Raw genomic sequence first — 19,274 nt, forward strand, 5'->3', positions numbered from 1 at the left:
AGTCCAAACAGGCTAATCCGAGACACCACTTTCTGCTTTTATTTTGTTTTTCGTTTAAAGGAAGGCGAAAAGTGTCGTCCCTGATTAGCCTGAGTGGACTACACAGGCTAATCTGGGACGACATTTAGCGAAAGTACATTTCCCAGAGCGCGACTCAATTATAAAAATCATGTTGGAATCGGAAAAATGAGCTGTATTAAAAGTTACAGGGTTAGTAACTGACCCGATACCGTATCGGGTCAGTAACTAACCATGTAACGAATATATCACGCCAACTACTTTCCATCTCATCAAATTAACAAGGACAAACACTGTTTTTTTTTATAACTAGTATTATCGAAAATATTAAATTCAAGAACATTACATAACAATAACAAAACTTCATTTTAGTCTACTGATACCATATAGCATATATGGGGTCAGCATGTAACGTCATGTTAGTTTACTGACACCATATAGAATATATGGGGTCAGCATGTGACGTCAAACAGCCAATGAGAGAAGAGTATTTTGTAGATGGCGTGATATAGTTATGTATCGGTCGGTTCTCACCTGAAGTCGTTCTGATGAGAGTTAATTATTGAGTTTCCTCTCCTAAAATGTGTGTTTGTCTAAAGCGTTTTACCGTAATATAAAGCTGTAAGTGGCAAACCTGTATTCCGATATAGGCGTATCAGTAAGTGTTTTCTTCACGATTATGACAAATATATTAGAACAATACGATTTTAACATTTTGGTTGAACAATTATGGTGGTTAGGTGTTTAAAAATCTACCTCGGATATTGCATTTTCCAACCCAAGCAGATACAAATATTTTCTCTTATGTAAAGGAAAAATGTCTTCTTTTAATGCAAAATTATGCATAGGTCAATTAAATCATAACTCGCTGCCTTGCGACTTATTTTCATTGGTGATTTGAGAAAACACTCGAAGGATTCCATATACGGAATCAAATAACGGCACTGATTTAAACACATACGCTAAACGCAAACGATATATGGTTTATTCTATATACAACAGACATATAGTCCATGAATATATGCGTTTTACACATATAGTATTGAATTTCATAAGTTGTAAAATAAAGTATCAAAACATGAATAAGGTCTAGGAGAAATGGATTACAGCATTTAGACTCTATTTGGGACGCGTTCTGAGAAAAAAGGCTTAATGTCAGTGCGTAAAGTGTCATCCCATATTATCCTGTGCAGTCCGCATCGGCTAATCAGGGACAACACTTTCCGCCTAAATTGAATTTTTTCTAAGAAGAGACTTCATTTTGACAAAAAAATGTCATAAAAGCGGAAAGTGTCGTCCCTTATTAGCGCAGACTAATCCGGGACGACACTTTACGCACATGCATTATGCCCAGTTTTCTTAGAACACGACTCATTTACTAATGTCATTAGTGCGATCATGTGACATTTTAGCCAGGGCCATAGGAATCCATTATTTTAGCCATAAGATTCATATAAAATGGGAACGTCTGCGGTTCGCTTCTCTTTCACCAGCAAGTACCGTCAACCCTCGTGTCGGCTGTCTACCCATGCTGTTTTCTTTTACTCTATAGACCTACCGGATGCAAACCTCATACTCACCTGACCCTGGGAGTATACTGTCCATGGAAGGCTGGTCGGAAGAGGAACCAGCGCAGCGAAGCTGCTTACAGCGGACAATGACCGGGAGGGTCCCTCGCACAAGGGCCGACTGGCCATTGAGGGTTGCCTTATGAAGGATTTTGCCTCCGCACGGCGGTACTCAGAAAATACCACGTACTTGACAAACTGTTGGTTTGCTCGCGATTGTATTTGTATTAGAAACAAAATGACGACGCAACGATGTCTACTTACCGGTTATTCCATTTTTACAAAACACGTATTTATAGGTGGAAATAAATACGCAAAACAATAAACTGAAACTGAAACTGGTTTATTTGCTTAAACGCCTATTTCTACATTTAAACATATTCAATGGCGTTGTACATAATCTATATAAATAAAAATATATAACTAAAAATAAAAAAATAAATAAATAATAATATTCAACAAATTAAATATAAGAATTATATAAAACTAAAATTTTCATATCACAACATCTTAAAACCAATTAAGATATAGAATAATAATATTAATCGGATTAATATTAATCTTCTAGTTTGCTGTCACAAATGTCTCTATTTTAAAGTTCATTGACTTGTAAAAACAATGAGGAATAGTCTTTATAGAAGTGCGTTTTCAGATTTCTTTTCAAACAGTCAATCGATGAGATTTGTTTCAGACTCAATGGTAGATTATTCCACAGTTTGGGTCTTATTGTGCTAAAACTTCTGTCACTAAATATTTTTCGTTTATTGAATGGCACGGTGGAACACTCGATGCAGGACTCTGATGATCTGGTGGAACGTCGTTGAACTTTTGGTGTTAACAGTTCAATTAAATACTTTGGCGCATTTCCAGTATGACAATTGAACATGTAAGTGAGAATCTTAAAGTTTATTCTTGCTTTGATCGGCAGTCAATGTAAATCGTAGAGTGCCTGCTTAGAACTATCTCTTCTTCTACGATTCAAAACTAACTTAGCGCACATGTTTTGAATTCGTTGTAATTTTGCTAATTCACAGTCCGAAATCCCATACAAAACGACGGTACAATAGTCCAGGTGCGAAATCACAAAGGAGAGAACGAGGGTTTCGGTTGCATCTCGTGTCAGATATTTGCGAATACTTTTGATCTTAAAAACGTTCATCATTGCGTTTCTACACTTGATCTTTATGTGATCTGGGCCGGTATTCATAAAGCACCTAAGGTGAAAATTACCTAAGGTTACAAATATTTTCCTTAGTTTTATGCGTTTTTTCCCTTAACTTTGCGAAATTCCCTAAGTTTGTATTCATAAAAATCTTAACCTTAGGAAAATCCTTAGGACTGTTATTTTTCCCTTAAAAGTTAAGGTTCGTACATAGCTGCCTTAACTTCTCGACTAAATCCTTAAATATGGCGACAAAACAGACGATATTTTCATTTTACAACAATTTCTGCGTTTAATTTTCATAAAAAGGTATGTATTTTTTACTTTTGTTGTTCGGTGTTTAAGACTACTGTTATATCACTCACAATCGGTATTTACGCATACCGGAACTTCATAACAAATATGGCGGATCAAAATATACGCCAACTTATTTGATCAAATGTCTGTGTTTGTTTGGTTCAAACGATGTCTGGGTGTATGATAACGTGAACCATTCTTTTGTTTGTGAAATAAGTCATCAAAAGATTCGGTTTGCTTTTCGTACATCCGGACTGTTCACCATTTAAAATCGAACTAGAAGTTGACGTCGAAGAATGAGATAATTTTTATACGCCCGTCTATGACGGGACGTATTATGGTATACCCCGCGTCCGTCTGTCCGTCCGTCCGTCCGTCCGTCCGTCTGTTAATGTCGTACGCTACGTCAAATATCCTTTGACAGATTTTCTTCAAATTTTAACACAATCTTAATATTGATAAACCCTGATCCCCTTTCGTTTTTGACGGAATTCTGAATTGTCGTTCCAGAGTTATGGGACTTTGTTCGTCAAAATTTCGTGATTTCATTGAATGTCCTACTGTAGCTCAAATATCCTTCGATGGATTTTTTTCAAATTTCAACACAATCTTAATATTGATAAACCCTGATCCCCTTTCGTTTTTGACGGAATTCTGAATTGTCGTTCCAGAGTTATGGGACTTTGTTCGTCAAAATTTCGTGATTTCCATGCTCATGTACTTATAAAATAAACCATGTATTCAAATACAAATAAACTGAAGTAAAAAAATGATTCAAAGGGTTATTTATTACCTTACTACTTCATTGGCGAACGACGGGCGTATCATGCGCTCATGGCGCAGCTTTTATTAATTTTGTGTTTGGGCAGCGTTTGAACTGGATTAATAAAAATCATTATCCAGTGGAAATCCCATCTGTCCGATAAATTGACCCATGGTCCTGGGAGCATGAATCTTACTTGTGTCAACCTTGATGATAAGTGTCAACTGGCCAGCCTTTATTATTATATTAGTTTCATCAAACAGGTACTGTTTATCTATAGTAATCTATGTTTAGTTTTACATGACAACATCTGCTGAATTGTAAACCATTTTATTGCAGAATGCCAAGAAGAAACTTCCGTGAACGTGTAGATGTTTTAGATAAATTAAATAACACTGAATTAATTGAAAGATACAGATTTGACAGAGATGGAATTTTATTTTTAAACCAGCAGCTTGAGCATATTATACCTCCCACAACTCAAAGAAACCACAGTCTCAACAGCATTGAAAAAATATTATTAACACTGCGCTATTTTGCCTCATCAAGCATACAACTTAATGACGGTGACATCCATGCCGTAAGTCAACCAACAGTCTCTCGGTCGATTACTGCAGTAATCGATGCCCTGACACTGCCTGAAATTGTGAGGCAATATATTTGTCTGCCCACAACTTTATGGGATGTCAGACAACAGAAAACGGACTTTTTTAATGTTGCTGGCTTTCCCAACGTTATTGGGGTTGTAGATGGAACACATATCCAGATACAGGCACCAACAGTTGATGAACCACAATATGTCAATAGAATGGGGTACCACTCCATTAACACACAGGTAAACTGTATATGCCATGCTCCTAGAAAGACTGCTTTCATATAAACAGTGTATATTATAGTATAATATAATACATTACATTGTGCATGTTTTCTACTTTAGTCAGTCCACACATTGGCTGCATTACATGAGGACCACTTATTATATATATCACATCTATTTGTCATTGTAGCTTGATTGGTCATTGTTGGATGTGTAAGTATTAACTTGCATGTACCTCGGGTACTCACTTAAGTATACGTACATGTACCTCGGGTTCAGTAAATATACTTAAACGTACCCAGTCAATATTATACTGTACCCGAGTTGTATTTCCGCCTAAAACAGATGTAGTAAAACGTGCTATCGATTACAGTTAAACGATATTCAATTGTTCATCTTAAGCAAAATTCTATTTAAAAAAACTGCATCAACATGCCTTTTGAGTATTAGTTCCGATAATATAGAGGCCATTAAACAGAAAGTTGACATAAATGACAACACAATTAATTAAAAAAATAGTCGACAACCACCGATTTAGCGTTAAAATTCCCGGGTACATTTTAGTATATTTACAATACCGGGGTACTATGTTAGTTTACTTAAGAGTACCCGGGTACATGTGAGAAGTACCCAAGCCGACAATGACCAAAAGAGCGTCATTGTATGTAGTTGCTTATAAAAAAATATTTACATAGACGTGCATACATGAACTACAGTAACATACTTGCATATCACTTGGACTTCAATATTGATATGTATTTTTTTGTGAATGTTGAGCTTAAAAAAATACAAACATATTTTAATTTGTTAGAAAAATCATTCATCGCTGGTGTAGTTTAAATTCTCAACTAAAAATATAATTTATAGGTGTTTGGGTCATATAAAAATAATTTATTGAAAGGTTTAACTCCTCAAACTTCAATTTGTCCATTATTTATTAACGCCCTGCCAATAGTAATAACTGATATACATATTTAATTCGAAAATTATTTTTCAATGACAATTGACTTTGTGTACATTTATACACATTACTGTTTCTTTTGACAGATCATTTTTGATGCTAGCTACCATATTAGAGATATTGTTCCAAGATGGCCAGGTTCGGTTCATGATGCCCGAATCCTTCGTAACAGTGGAGTGTACCAGTTCATGGAGGACAACGTTGAGCAAGAAAGACACCAATACTTGCTGGGGGATTCGGGCTACCCCTGTAAACGCTGGCTTTTGACCCCATTTTTACGGCCTGATGGTGAACATCAACTTAACTTCAACATGTATGAACCAAATTACAAATTTTTGGATAACATGGCTATAAAAATATATCTGTTGGTCGATAAAGATATTCGAAAATATTGCATACAATGCACATGACTAACTTTTAACCCAGTAGTACTTATTGGTAATATAAACTTTATGTTATTTCTTGTTATAATTCAGTGCTCATAAACGAACCAGGTCTGTGGTGGAGAGAGGGATAGGGCAGCTGAAACGAAGATGGGGTGTGCTTCATGGGGAGATAAGAATGCAGCCACTCAAAGCATGCAAGTATGTTCAGTTTGGAAACGGTCAGATCCATGGTGTTTTTAACAACTAACTGTGCCACCAACTTTAAACACCCTTTATTGTATGAAGTTAAAATGCACAGTAAATTGATCTCAAATAGTTAATTATAAGCATGTCATTTCATGATTTTTAAAGAATTACATGTTTTACAGCACCCATTGGACAAAAAGTAGAAGCTGCTTGTTTAAATAGAACACTTTCATCAAATTTGACAAATTTACTTTGCTCTTTCTCTATGCATACACACCAGATTCTGAACTGAACTACAGTTATTATTATTAAAAGTAGTAGCATAAGTATTATTTGCATTAGATTTTAACAAATACAAGTACTATAAGTTACACAGTACAATAATTCAGAAAAACTTCTCTGTATTCAACAATAACCTAGTAATCCCTTTGTATGCATGTATTTTTAAACCAAAATATCACCACATGTTGATTTAGAAACAAAATGTGTCACTGTGTTACCATATGTTCATGTTTCAAATATATAAATTGTTAAAATAGTCAACATTAACATGAAATGAATTAGAACAATATATACCCTGACAAATTGTGTAAAATACTGGCTCCAATAACTAAAAATTTAAATTAAATTTCAGGATCATTTTGTGTTGTGGTGTATTGCACAATATCTGCAAAACTAGGAACATTCAAATGGATGAAGTGAACATTGAAGAACTGCCAGACCAACCAGAACATTATGCTGGGCTTGAAGATGGTCTTCACTACAGGAATGTTATTGCAAACACATTTTTCTAAACTGTTGCTTTTATACCTCTAGTATGCCAGTATATATATATATATATATATATATATATATATATATATATATATATATATATATATATATATATATATATATATATATATATATATATATATATATATATTACAAATACTAAACATGCATCTGTAAGTTTATATAAAGGTATGTATTGGAGAAACACAAAAACTTAACTTGTATATGGAAATGATAATCATTTTCATATACAAGTTTTTGTGTTTCTCCAATACATACTTTTATATAAACTTACAGATGCATGTTTAGTATGTGTAATATAAATATACTGGCATACTAGAGGCATAAAAGCAACAGTTTAGAAAAATGTGTTTGCAATAAAACACAAAAAACTTGTAAATGGAAATGATTATCATTTCCATATAAAAGTGTTTGTGTTTCTCCAATACATAATTAATCATCATTGATATATATTAACAATAAATTGTTGATGCAATAATAAATGTTACTGTTCATACATATACTCTAGTGTGAATAGTGTGGTAAATATACATGAAAACAAAGGTTTAACTTCTTTCAACAAAGCAAACTTGCATACTTAATTTAAATAATTATTTTAGCATTTGTGACATTTCAAACTTACTGCCTACAATTAGTCCAAAAATCATAAAAAAACATAAAGTTGATGAAGTTCATGAACAGGAATAAAACAAATAATAGAATTATATTATGTGTATTTTATCAAAAATTAAATTATAATTTTGTTATGAAGATAAAGTATAGTTATTTTTAAGAATAACTAACCTTAAATATAACTATACTTTATCTTCATAACAAAATAATAATGTAATTTTTGATAAAATACACATAATATAATTATATTATTTGCTTTATTCTTCGCCAAGTCGCGCCAACTGGGCCTTGTACAGTCTAATTTGTAGTTCCATCTTTCTCTTCTTCAGAACATTCAGTTCGTTCAGACTACAATGACTGCAACTAAAAGGATACATTGTATTTTAAATATGGTATTTTAATTATTTAATTTTAATTTCATTCTCAAAAATAAAGTTGATATTTTTAAATGGCTTCTTTTTTGTTATAATGAAACATTGTAAATATTGATAGCACTACATGTTCAATCATTCATATTTTGCACATGCATATGCTATCTAGATCAATGTGTAGAATAATTTATTATATTTTAAAATACATTCATTTAAATCAATAACTACTATAAAAGAGACATGGTTCCGAGATGGCTGGGTTCAGTGCATGACGCACGAGTCCTCCGAAATGTAAATAATGTATATGGGTTTTACCTCAGTGACCTATTTAATGTGTCAACATGATATTAAAGGGACTTCTTTATAAAAATGGGTGTCTAATTCTTTTATTTTGTCTGATTTTGTTTAAAAATAATGTATGTTGTGTCTCATTTAGTTGAGGAGACATTGTAAAACTGTTTATAATGTTAGACACTATCTTATATTCAGTATATTACAATACTTTAACCTATTGAAAATATAAAGACAATTTACAGGTAATAAGTTGTGTAACTTTGAAAGTATTATACCATGTGGTAGCTGGTTTGACTGCAGAAACAGCATGTTCCCCATTTGTATCGAGTCTGTAAAAGTCAATTGGCTTTTTTTTAATTAGTTTGTGATATTCAATAAGTTTTTGAGTTTGTGATATTCAATAAGTGTTTGAAACACACTGAACGAAAATTTAAATAAATTTAAGTTGTATTCTCATTAATACATGTATATCCAGTCCAAGAGTATACCTTCTTTTCACAGCTCTGTTGTCACATTGTTGTGGCGGTGCAGGTGATGGTGGTTCAACTGTTATTGCTTGACTGTAATATATATTTTGTTTGCCAATGACCATTCTATATGCTTGCATTTTCTTTTAAACAATGCTAAGTACAAAATTAGATAGAATTATGAATATATTGTACTTATTGTTTGTATGCAACAAATACAAAATATATTTTAAAATGGAACAACAAAAGAGTAATTGTAATTTTGGTGTTTTATATTTGTGCAATCACAATTTGAATTTCTTTTACGGTTCTAATTATTGATCATTACTAGTAGTTGAAATAGAAAGCCAAGCTTTTGGAATGGGGCATTATTGTAAGTTTGTGTTTTAATACTTGTATTATGTTGTTAAGATACTTTTGCAATATTGGTTGTGTTCATGCTATTGGCCTTTTATTGCATTTTACTCCATAGTTTGCGATATTTTTAAATTATAAAAAATTGTCAAAGTACCTTATGTGTGTTTAAAAGAATAGATTTATGCCAGTTTTGTGTATTGGTTTGTACCTGAATGGTGTAAAAGGTTGTAATACATTCCATAACAATGAATATTAAATTACCTTGTGTCTGTCAACTGGATAAAGGTTGTATCCAGGGTGAATGGGGCAACGCCTTGCACAGCCGCACTCTCCTTTCCAACAACTGCCATGACGGACTCAGTTATAATATCATATTTTGACTGGAAGGGAGCACTTCCTGTAATGTGTCAATATAAATGTAGGTTATGTACAGGCAGGAAAATTAAGTTCTAATCTATTATTGCTGCTTTGAGAGAAGCTTTTTGGACTTGCATTTACATTCTGAACTTCCATTTTCACATTGACATCATATACAGGTAATTTATTGCAATTTTTAATTTTTGAAAGCATTTTAAAATGTCATGTGGGGTGTATAGTATAAATATAAGTTTTTATTAAAGAATAAATAATATTAATGGTGTTACTACAAACATATTGGGGAAAAAAATTAAGTTTCACCAGTCAAACTTAGCAGGCGCTGGTGATCATTATATATCCCCCTGTGCTTGGAGACATTGTTTTCCCATTTTTTTTCAAGCTGGTCTGCTGTGCGATGTGGACCAGTGGTATTTGCAGAGAACATTTCTGCAATTTCAGCCCACATCTCATTCTTGGTTACCCTGGAAATCTCTGCATAAACAATAATAAAATGCTATAGCCAAGTAAAATGCCACATAACTTTTTGAGAGTACATAAATGTGCTCATGTATTTTTAGCTCGGCTGTTTTCGGAGAAAATCCAATGTATTGTCATAACCAGCTTGCTGTATCGTGTCGTCCGCGTCGTGCTAAAACCTTAAAATTTTGTTAAACATTTGAACATTGGTTCTAAAATGAAAGTGCTTCCATCTACAACATTGAAACTTCATATGTAGCTGCACCTTGATGATTTCTACACGCCACATCCATATTTGGGTCACTAGGTCAAAGGTCACATGTCACTGTGACCTCTTAAAAAAAAATTCTGACAATCTTTCATTTATTCAAAACTGCACCTGCAGCCGAACGTTGGCATCCGTTATGGGGGTCTCTTGTTATGTTAACATGACAACATTTTCAGTAATGAAGTAACAAATAGTATTTCACCTTGTAATTGACATCCACATTTGAAAATACAACTTGCATGGATGTAATACGTATTCGTGTTGGAACATGTATTCATTTTATAGTTGAACTTTTTTTTTAATATTTAGCAAATTCTTTTTAACAGAATAAGGCAATGAAACAATAATTACCATTTTAATTTAATTCTAAAACATTTTCAAATATATTTAAGAATATACCTAAATATTTGTTTCCCAATATGTATATATGAACAAAGGAGAATTATGATTAAAACAAATCATTAACATGTTTAAATAATTTAGTTATAAAAAATGTATTTATATAAAATATAGTATTTACAAATTACTCACTGCTGGTAAACCTATGGATATTGTACTTGTGACGCGAAAGGCCCGTGTCTTTATATTCCTCGCCCATAAGCTGAGAAAGGAGAGAGTTTTCTTGCATAGAAAAATTAGGCGATCTCTGCTTTGCCATCTCAGCCATGATTATCGTCTGCGTTTACTTCCGGGTTTTTCCAATTGTGTACATGCTTATTGTTGTTGAAAACAAGGTCGACGAGAAAAGTATGTTATCGATACAGAAATAATGTGGCAACTGTTTCGATACATACCGAATCCGTAAACCTCACATATATATCCTTTTTGTATCAATTACCCACCATTAACACTAGTAAAACCCGTTCAATTTGATTACAACGTATTCCGCTAAACAATTGTCTGCCATTTTGCGACCTAATTATAGATTCGGTGAAGCGGTTACTAAAATAGTACGAATCGTCGCACAGACGAAATCGGATAATTTTGCCTTAGTTTTTAAGTTTAAATCTTACCTAAGTATTAACCTAAGGTTCTTTATGAATACGAAAGTTAAGGAAATCCTTACCTTAGGAAAATAGTTTGATAACTAAGGAAATTTCTTCCTTAAACCTTAGGTGCTTTATGAATACCGGCCCAGCTGTGAAACTCAAAGTATTATCCAAATATGCCCCTAAGTATCTGATGGTACTCTGTTTCTCAATTGTGTCACCAAAAATATCAATCTCCTGAATGGTTAATTTGTTTAAATGTAGGGCACTTCTAAATAATATATGTTCAGTCTTTGAAGAATTTATTTTGAGTTAATTACCCTTCATCCAATCGTTACACTCCAAAGCGAACTACTCTAGTTTGTGAATAGTTTGAGCATCAAGTTCTTTCTTGGGTAGAAAACGTTTGCTTGCTGTGTGATCGTCGGCAAAGCCGTATACAGAAATGGAAGGGGGACAATGTCAAATATGGTTCCAGCGTACGTGATATAGAGCCAAGGCCCTAAACAGTTTCCCTGAGAGACACTACATGCTAGTTCACGCGCCGAAGACATCGTCTGATTCACACTTACATGTACACGGCAGCTCCGTGGCCGAAGGTACGACTCCAACCAATCTAATGCAATTCCTCCGATCCCGTATTGACACTTAAGAACGTCCAAAAGGATGTCGTGGTCCACTGTGTCAAAAGCTGCCCTAAGGTCTAATGCTATCCATGCAGTCACTTCCTGATGTTCCATAGCATCCAATAAATAATTTACAAGTCTAAGGAGAGCCGATTGACACGAATGATTTTGTCTGTATGCCGATTTTTTGTGTGCATAATTTCGTGTTCAATTACATGTTCATTCAATATGTACAAAGCTGCTTTTTCAATTAATTTGGACAAGAACGGTAAGTTACTCACTGGCCTGTAGTTGGAAAATATTTAATCTAGGCCGGCTTTTTTCAAAGAGGTCTAACAATTGTTTCCATTGCTTTGGGAAAACTCCATGTGTCAATGAAATATTAAATACATGTAGTCTGATAATGATTGGGAGGAGCTCTTCCAAAACTGAATTCAACAATTTTGTTGGTAAAACATCAATTTCACAGAACTTTGTTTGTGCATTTTATTTATGAGTTTTCTAACTTCATCTTTAGATAGTTCTGTCAATTTTTCAAACTCAAACAATAAATAGAGTAACGTATGGGCAATGAAATGGAAGTATATGTGAATAGTTGAGCGATGTAAATAAAACACTTAACACCACAAGAATGCCTTCTGCAGACCGTCTGTATTTTCGTTCTGTGATCATAGAATATTATCAAATTTGGTTGCGTCATACCTTTGCGTTTAAATGGGACTCCAAAACAAATGCGAATAAAGCTTGCAGACGGACTTAACTTCAAGAAAACAATAATTGTATAGCATCTATTCATACATGTCGACGAAATATCGAATACATGTATATAAATCGCATATATAGGTTGAAAAAAATCAGATGAAATCTCTTTAAATCATTCATAATATTAGGTACCTTAATTTTGAAGTTCATACGTATTTTGAACGTACATTACAAATCGATTACATAAGTACGCAAACCATTCCATACAAATAGCATTTTCTTTGATTCACGCCAAAAATATAGCTTATCTCCGTGGAAGAGCATCGTACGAAAAATAAGAAAATAAATCTCATTCAGAGAAGTGCACTCATGTTTCTTGTTTAGCGTCTTGTGCAAAATAAAGTGTTGTATGCCTATGTTGGAAATAACCATTCTTATTTCACACAGAGCCCGTTCGTATATTTTGCAAACTGAACACAGACAGCGTGAAGTTATTTTGGAAGAACACTGTGTTGATTATATATATGTTAATTAATCATAATTAACCTAACCCAGGGTTAATTAACACAACTAAGCGATCCTTATTTTAAATGGAAACCGATCCAACGAGTCTATCAATTTCCAATGACTGAATTATGATGTAAATGACTCTATAAATGTATTAATCAACTGGAATAAAGTGTAATTGATACATAAGTTATTAGATTAAATGGACACATCGACATTTTGTGTCATTTGTTTTTTTCTAGGAAACCTTTATTAACCCATTTATGCCTAGTGTCTAGGAAAAATGACATGGCAAATAGCGAAGATCCAGATGAGACGCCGCGGCGTCTCATTTGGGTCTGCGTTGTTTGCTTAAAGGAATTTCTGTAAGAAATATTCTGAATATAGAAATAAATATACTAGACAGCCCTAATTTTGGAAATAAATTGATCCAATTTATACGGATGGGAGAGTCCACTAGGAATACATAGGTTAAAGAGAGAGGGTATATTGCAAGAATCCCTGAAACGTGTTCGAGTAAAATTATTTTGGGGGTTGAAACTCAGACCCTGTAGAATTCGACTTGCAATCCTCAATGTCTACGATTCTATTTAAATATTTCACACTCAGTCATACCATTTTAATCCGTGTGATTAAGGGATCACTGATAATGTGTATGGATAACTTGTTTATAATCAAATGTTTCAATATAACTCCTTTGTCAACTGAATGAGTCGCGCTCCGAGAAAACTGGAAATAACGCATGTGTGAAGTGTCGTCCCAGAATAGCCTGTGGAGTCCGCACAGGCTACGCAGAGACGACACTTTCAGCCTAAATTGGATTTTGCTAAGAAGAGACTTCATTTAAACGAAAAATGACATAGAAACGGAAAGTGTCGTCCCTAATTAACCTGTGCGGATTGCACAGGCTAATCTGGTAAGACACTTTACTCACATGAATTATGCCCTGTTTTCTCAGAACAAGACTCGTTTTGTCTGCCTCACGTCGATACGCCCCTTTATTGTTCCATTATACTAAAAATGTTTCCTATACAATTCAATCTAAATGCATTAGCGTAGACATAAAATATAGTCAAACTATTGCGCATAAAGACCCTCATACCAACACCTTTTCTTGAAGAGCATTCCAAGCCTAAATGATTTAAGCATTAAAAAAGAAAGGGCATGTGGTAAGTAAGAAAAAACTTGACGTGAAGCAACGGTCGATGTTTTATTGCCATCTTTTAACAGGCACGAATAAATATTCAAAAATAAAGTCACGACAAGTGCCCGTACAGAGAATTGTTATCTCAAATAAATGCTGTTGATTATTTTTAGACAGTGCAGCATTGAACACCAAAATATGTAGTATACTGTAATCCTAACACGTAATATGTGCTTGCACCTTGTTTTATGGGCCCCGAATCCGTGAGACATGTAGCTGCAATGGTTACATTAATTGGTAACAATGGCAAGGGAGTATTTAACTACTTTTCTCGATATTCCATGTTTGAGCTACATTTTCGAAAATTACATTTCAGGTACAAACGTTCAAAGCTTCGCTGAACAAGAATTCAGGTATCAAATGTAGAATACGTTTATTTGTATAAGCTAATTAAATAAAAACTTAACATAATTATTGTATTACGACATATTACTGGCAATTTAAATACAGCACTTTGCTGATTTCAATTTGACTTTTAAATAGAGGTTGAATGTTTCGAACGCATGCTTTCTGAAAACCCGCACAGACGGACGAACATTTCCAAACATGTATACATACTTGTTATCCCTAAGACATATTTCAAGGAACGTTTACTGATTTGCAGAGGCAAGGCTTGCAATAATTTCTACAAAACTAACCAGCGATAATATCTCGGAATTTCATATCTACGAATTGTTCGTATACGATAACCCCAAGTAGTTTAGCATCACAATGTCTAAACCGGACTTAATGCATGTGCGTTAAGTGTCGTACCAGCAGGGTGTTTTGTGTTTTTTGTTAAAATAAAGTCTCTTCTCAGCAAAAATCCAGTTTAAGAGGATATTGTCACCATTGATTAGAATGTGAAAACTGTTTAGGCAAATCTAGGACAAAACTTAACGCAAATGTATTGAGCCTAGTTTTTCGCAGAATGCGGCATATATAATAACAATAAAATGAATGAATGGTCCCCTACCCATTGCAGAAATATTTCGTTCTTACACTTAGACATACGTCTGTCATATGTCAATAGAATCGAAGGGACGTATTCAGATATAATTTAAGCTCGTATTTATAAATGATATACATATTTCTTTACCTTGACAAGACATCCTTTAATTTTGTATGAAGAGAAGCATATCGAAACAAGACATTTGTACGGTGGCATAGAGGTGACGTTCACTCCTCTTTTTTTAAATTGCACTCCTTTTTTATCTCGTGGCCACGAGTTAGCTAAGTCGGGATCACGAGATCTCGAAATAGAAAAAAAGCACTCCTCTTTTTTCTATCACGTGGCAACGACATAGCTAACTCGTGGCCACGCGATAGAAAAAAAGGAGTGCAAAACTAAATAAAAGAGGAGTGCAATTAAAAAAAGAGCGGTGCAGTAAAAAAAACGCAGGGTGCTTTAAATAAAAGAGGAGAGAATTTGCGATTTCGAGATCCCGAGTTAGTCAGCCAATCAAATTGTGCGTAACATGTGTAAATATTATGTACGCATATATTCTGGTTCCCAGCTTCTACTGTTAACAAATAGAAGCCTGGCATTGGCGGAATCATGGTCAACGCGATGATAATGGTGAGTTAACCAAATATTTAAAAAATGTGGTTCGTCGGGGTATCATTTATTTTTAAATCGAAATGCATATATTTCATTCTGTAAACGTTCTTCCTTTTTTCGAGTTCTTCCGCATATTAGAGTTAATTAATGTTCCATAACCTGAGTATGTTTCGGACAAGTACACAGATAGTGTAATTTCGGATGTTTGAGTAAATTTGTAACATACTGTATTTGTGATGTATGTTTGAGTAGTGTGACAAATATGAAAGCATTGCGGTGTGGTTATCTTTGATTAACAGTAGTAATGCATTTTTATATATTCAGGCCTTTTTCCAGGTTCACCACAGTCAGAATTTCAGACCTGCTTTTCCCAGATTAGCAAAATGCTTCTAAATATCTTTTCTAAACTCCATAAAAAATGGTTCGTGGTTTTCAAGACAAAGTTATTCATAATTCATAATTCAAATCATAAATCATATTTCAGATGGATCATACCTGGTTTCAAGTAATTGAGAGTAGGTCTGGCCCAGATCACACATACAGTGCCTGAGTCCAAAAAACTCAAGTACCCCTCATAAACGAGGAAGCAAGAGGGCAATATCAACACCCACAGGAAAAACACCTTAACATGAACATTATGGATTAAACTGGTGATTTTTTTCACTTTCTAGTACTACTTTCTTTTCTATAATAATTCAATTGTATTTTTATAATTGTGAAATCTCTTCAACCAATTGTAAAATTTGTTGAAAACACAATATATCACTTATTAAGTACCAACATTTGGTATATGTCACGTATTAAGTACCAACATTTTGTATATATACTATGAATTTAATATTTGTTAAACAAAGGCTTGCTTAAAAGAACACTGTCTTGTTGTGTGTATATTTTATTTTTGCCATTAATATTAAGTTCTTTGCATTAGGACATGGGCTAAAATTTCAATTCAAAGATCAAATAAACCACTCTTCATTCATATAAACTATTTTGGCACTAGCCCATCAATCCTTTTTTAAGCTTTGCCATTAAACACTCAATTTTCACGTTTCATCACTGATCTAGGATGAAAACACCAGACGCAACAAATGGTCCATCGAAGAGAAATCCTTTCTGAAAGAATACCGTCAGAAATTACGAAAAGATGGCGAGTCAGAAAACAGTTTCTGGAAGAACTGTGCAATTGCCATGAACAACATGTTTGGTGGAAAAAAAAACAGAACAGGTACATAATGATTCTTAAACAGTGATAACATTAGTATATTTTCCTTATTTTGCGGGCGGAGCACTCATTTTTATATTCAGGTATGATACAATGTCATATGAACCATGCTTATTAAATTGAATTTAGAAAACAGTCATTACCATATGTCATAAGCTGTACATATGTACACAACAGAAACAGTGGGAGATGATAAATGTAGTAAAGGGGTGGGTGATTTTATAAAATAAATCAAAGTACTGACAGTACTGGTGTGACGATGCTTTTGAAGAGGATTGATATAAAATCATCTATTTAAGTTTATCTACATCACCACAATTGTGTATGTGGGTACGGAAATTTTGGGTAGGAAAAAATGGGTACAAAAATTTTGGGTACAAAAATTATGCCAACAAAAATTAAGTACGTAAAAAGATTTGGTTACGAAAAAAAATGGGTAGGAAAAAAATTGGGTACGAAAAAAAATTTGGTTACGAGCAAAAATTTGGGTACAAAAAAAAAATGGGTACGAAAAAATTGAGTACGAGAAATGTAGGGTACGAAAAAAAATGGGGGGTACGAAGAAGTAGTACCCGTGGGGAACTTGATCCTTTCAGCGTAACTGGGAGGCGGGTTACATTCTCGATCAAATATAACAAGAAATATCTTTAAAAAGGTATTCGACGTGTATTTTCTGCACCACTTATCTTAAAAAACTGTGTTACAGTAAAACGTTTGTGGGTTATAACATAACGTTTCAGCATATAAATTCAAAACTTGACATGCTCTTTAATTACACTATGCTCTTTAATTTCACATGTATATCATACCAAACTTTATATTTCGTTGCTTCCTTTTCTAAGTTAATTTGCTATGTGTATCGACGTGATTTCACAATCCCATGTGCACGAACATATACTTTTTCTCTTTTGATTATTGTTCTTTTTCTCTAATTCAATAAGCTTAGGCATGTTTGTTCGTTAAGTACGGCAATAATTTCATGAGGATTCCCGATCGAAAGTGGGTATGAGCACATAGTCGTAAGAGCACTTGAATACGTGAGTTCGCCCATGAAAACATGGTAAGGTTAACTAAATCTCCGCGATATGACCTAATGTGTGTTTAAAACAGCAAACAATATCCAACAAACGAATGAATTGTCAAACAAAGTATGTGCACTGATGTGGCTCTGTAAATTATGTTTGAAAAGTTTATAAAATCTTAAAAATGAGAAAGCACGCAAAAGAGCGAGTATCACAGATATAATACGGCTATTATGCTGTTTGTATACCTTAGTCGCTACAACGTTTACAAATGGCAGGTTGGAAATAATTCGTTTTCTTTACACTCATGATCGCGTTGAAAGTTAATTATACATGTTTTAATTCGCAATTTATTTACTGAATCACGACAAATGTCAAATACAATACAGAAAATGCATAGTTGTTTCATTGATCTATAAACATATAATGGATTGAATATAACTGAGTTAAAATTAACGTTTTCAAACTATTATTAAAGGGGCCTTTTCACAGATTTTGGCATTTTTTAACGTATTCATTAAATGCTTTATATTGATAAATGTAAACATTGGATCGTAAAAGCTTCAGTAAAAAATCAAGAATAAAATTAAAAAAAGGAAAAGAACATTGCCCGGAGCAGGTTTCGAACCAGTGACCCCTGGAGTCCTGCCAGAGTCCTGAAGTAAAAACGCTTTAGCCTACTGAGCTATTCCGCCGAGTACACATTTTAGACGTATTTTATACCTTATATAAGCAATCTTCGTAGTTTCACAAAATTTAACGACAAAAACAGAACTCTCCAAATTATTCAATCGTTTCGCGTTGCAACGCTTTATAATTTTTAGGTTTTAAAATCGTCAAAAGATGCATATAATGGCTATATTAGACCATGGTAAATGTTCAGTATTACTGTTTCCTCACAAATATCATAACTAAAACGAAAATTTGCGAATCTGAAACAACTTTTTTCAATTTTATCAATTTACCAAAGCGTGAAAAGATCCCTTTAAATCTTTTCCCAGAATATGCTGTCCTATTTGTAGCTGAGCTTCCTATACCTTTATCAATGATAATAAGCGATGTATGCCGATTAGAAAAATCTCAATCGGACTGGCTCGGTCTTTTACATTGGTTGCCATTGTGAAGAATTTTTTCATGATATGATTACTTAGAAGATGCTTCGCAGCATCGTCAAAAATCTAAAACGGCTATCAATCAGATATTTTGTTTTTGTAAATTATATGACTAATTTTTAGTCAATTTAAACAAATAAATTGTTTGAAATGACTACTAATAATGTATAACACACTTTTTAAGAAGTCTATGA

The 19,274-nt window shown here is 33.6% G+C and overlaps 2 protein-coding genes and 1 long non-coding RNA gene across 4 annotated transcripts; 1 reads left to right on the top strand and 2 right to left on the bottom strand.

Annotated features, from left to right (window-relative positions):
• Positions 1–2,799: 2,799 nt before the first annotated feature.
• Positions 2,800–7,004, top strand: LOC127882313 (putative nuclease HARBI1). 2 transcript variants are annotated; one of them, XM_052430878.1, is made up of 4 exons: positions 4,165–4,643; positions 5,673–5,899; positions 6,063–6,170; positions 6,793–7,004. In XM_052430878.1, exons 1-4 carry the CDS (start codon positions 4,617–4,619, stop codon positions 6,950–6,952), a joined length of 522 nt encoding a protein of 173 aa, XP_052286838.1. In that variant the 5' UTR covers positions 4,165–4,616; the 3' UTR covers positions 6,953–7,004. The 2 variants fall into 2 exon arrangements, 1 of the variants encoding a protein (XP_052286838.1); XR_008050483.1 differs by lacking the exons at positions 4,165–4,643; positions 5,673–5,899 and adding an exon at positions 2,800–3,057.
• A 241-nt stretch (positions 7,005–7,245) lies between these two features.
• Positions 7,246–8,792, bottom strand: LOC127831792 (uncharacterized). The gene is made up of 3 exons (XR_008026500.1): positions 8,719–8,792; positions 8,506–8,559; positions 7,246–7,928 (listed from the first exon to the last, which is right to left on the bottom strand). It is a non-coding gene; the product is annotated as an uncharacterized LOC127831792 (long non-coding RNA).
• A 519-nt stretch (positions 8,793–9,311) lies between these two features.
• LOC127831063 (uncharacterized) lies at positions 9,312–11,100 on the bottom strand. Its single transcript, XM_052356049.1, has 3 exons — positions 10,688–11,100; positions 9,733–9,903; positions 9,312–9,451 (listed from the first exon to the last, which is right to left on the bottom strand). The coding sequence occupies exons 1-3, from the start codon at positions 10,821–10,823 to the stop codon at positions 9,312–9,314; spliced, it is 447 nt and encodes a 148-aa protein (XP_052212009.1). The 5' UTR covers positions 10,824–11,100.
• Between the last annotated feature and the right edge of the window lie 8,174 nt (positions 11,101–19,274).

The sequence above is a fragment of the Dreissena polymorpha genome, chromosome 5 (genome assembly GCF_020536995.1).
Source record: "Dreissena polymorpha isolate Duluth1 chromosome 5, UMN_Dpol_1.0, whole genome shotgun sequence".
NCBI classification, from domain to species: Eukaryota; Metazoa; Mollusca; class Bivalvia; order Myida; family Dreissenidae; genus Dreissena; species Dreissena polymorpha.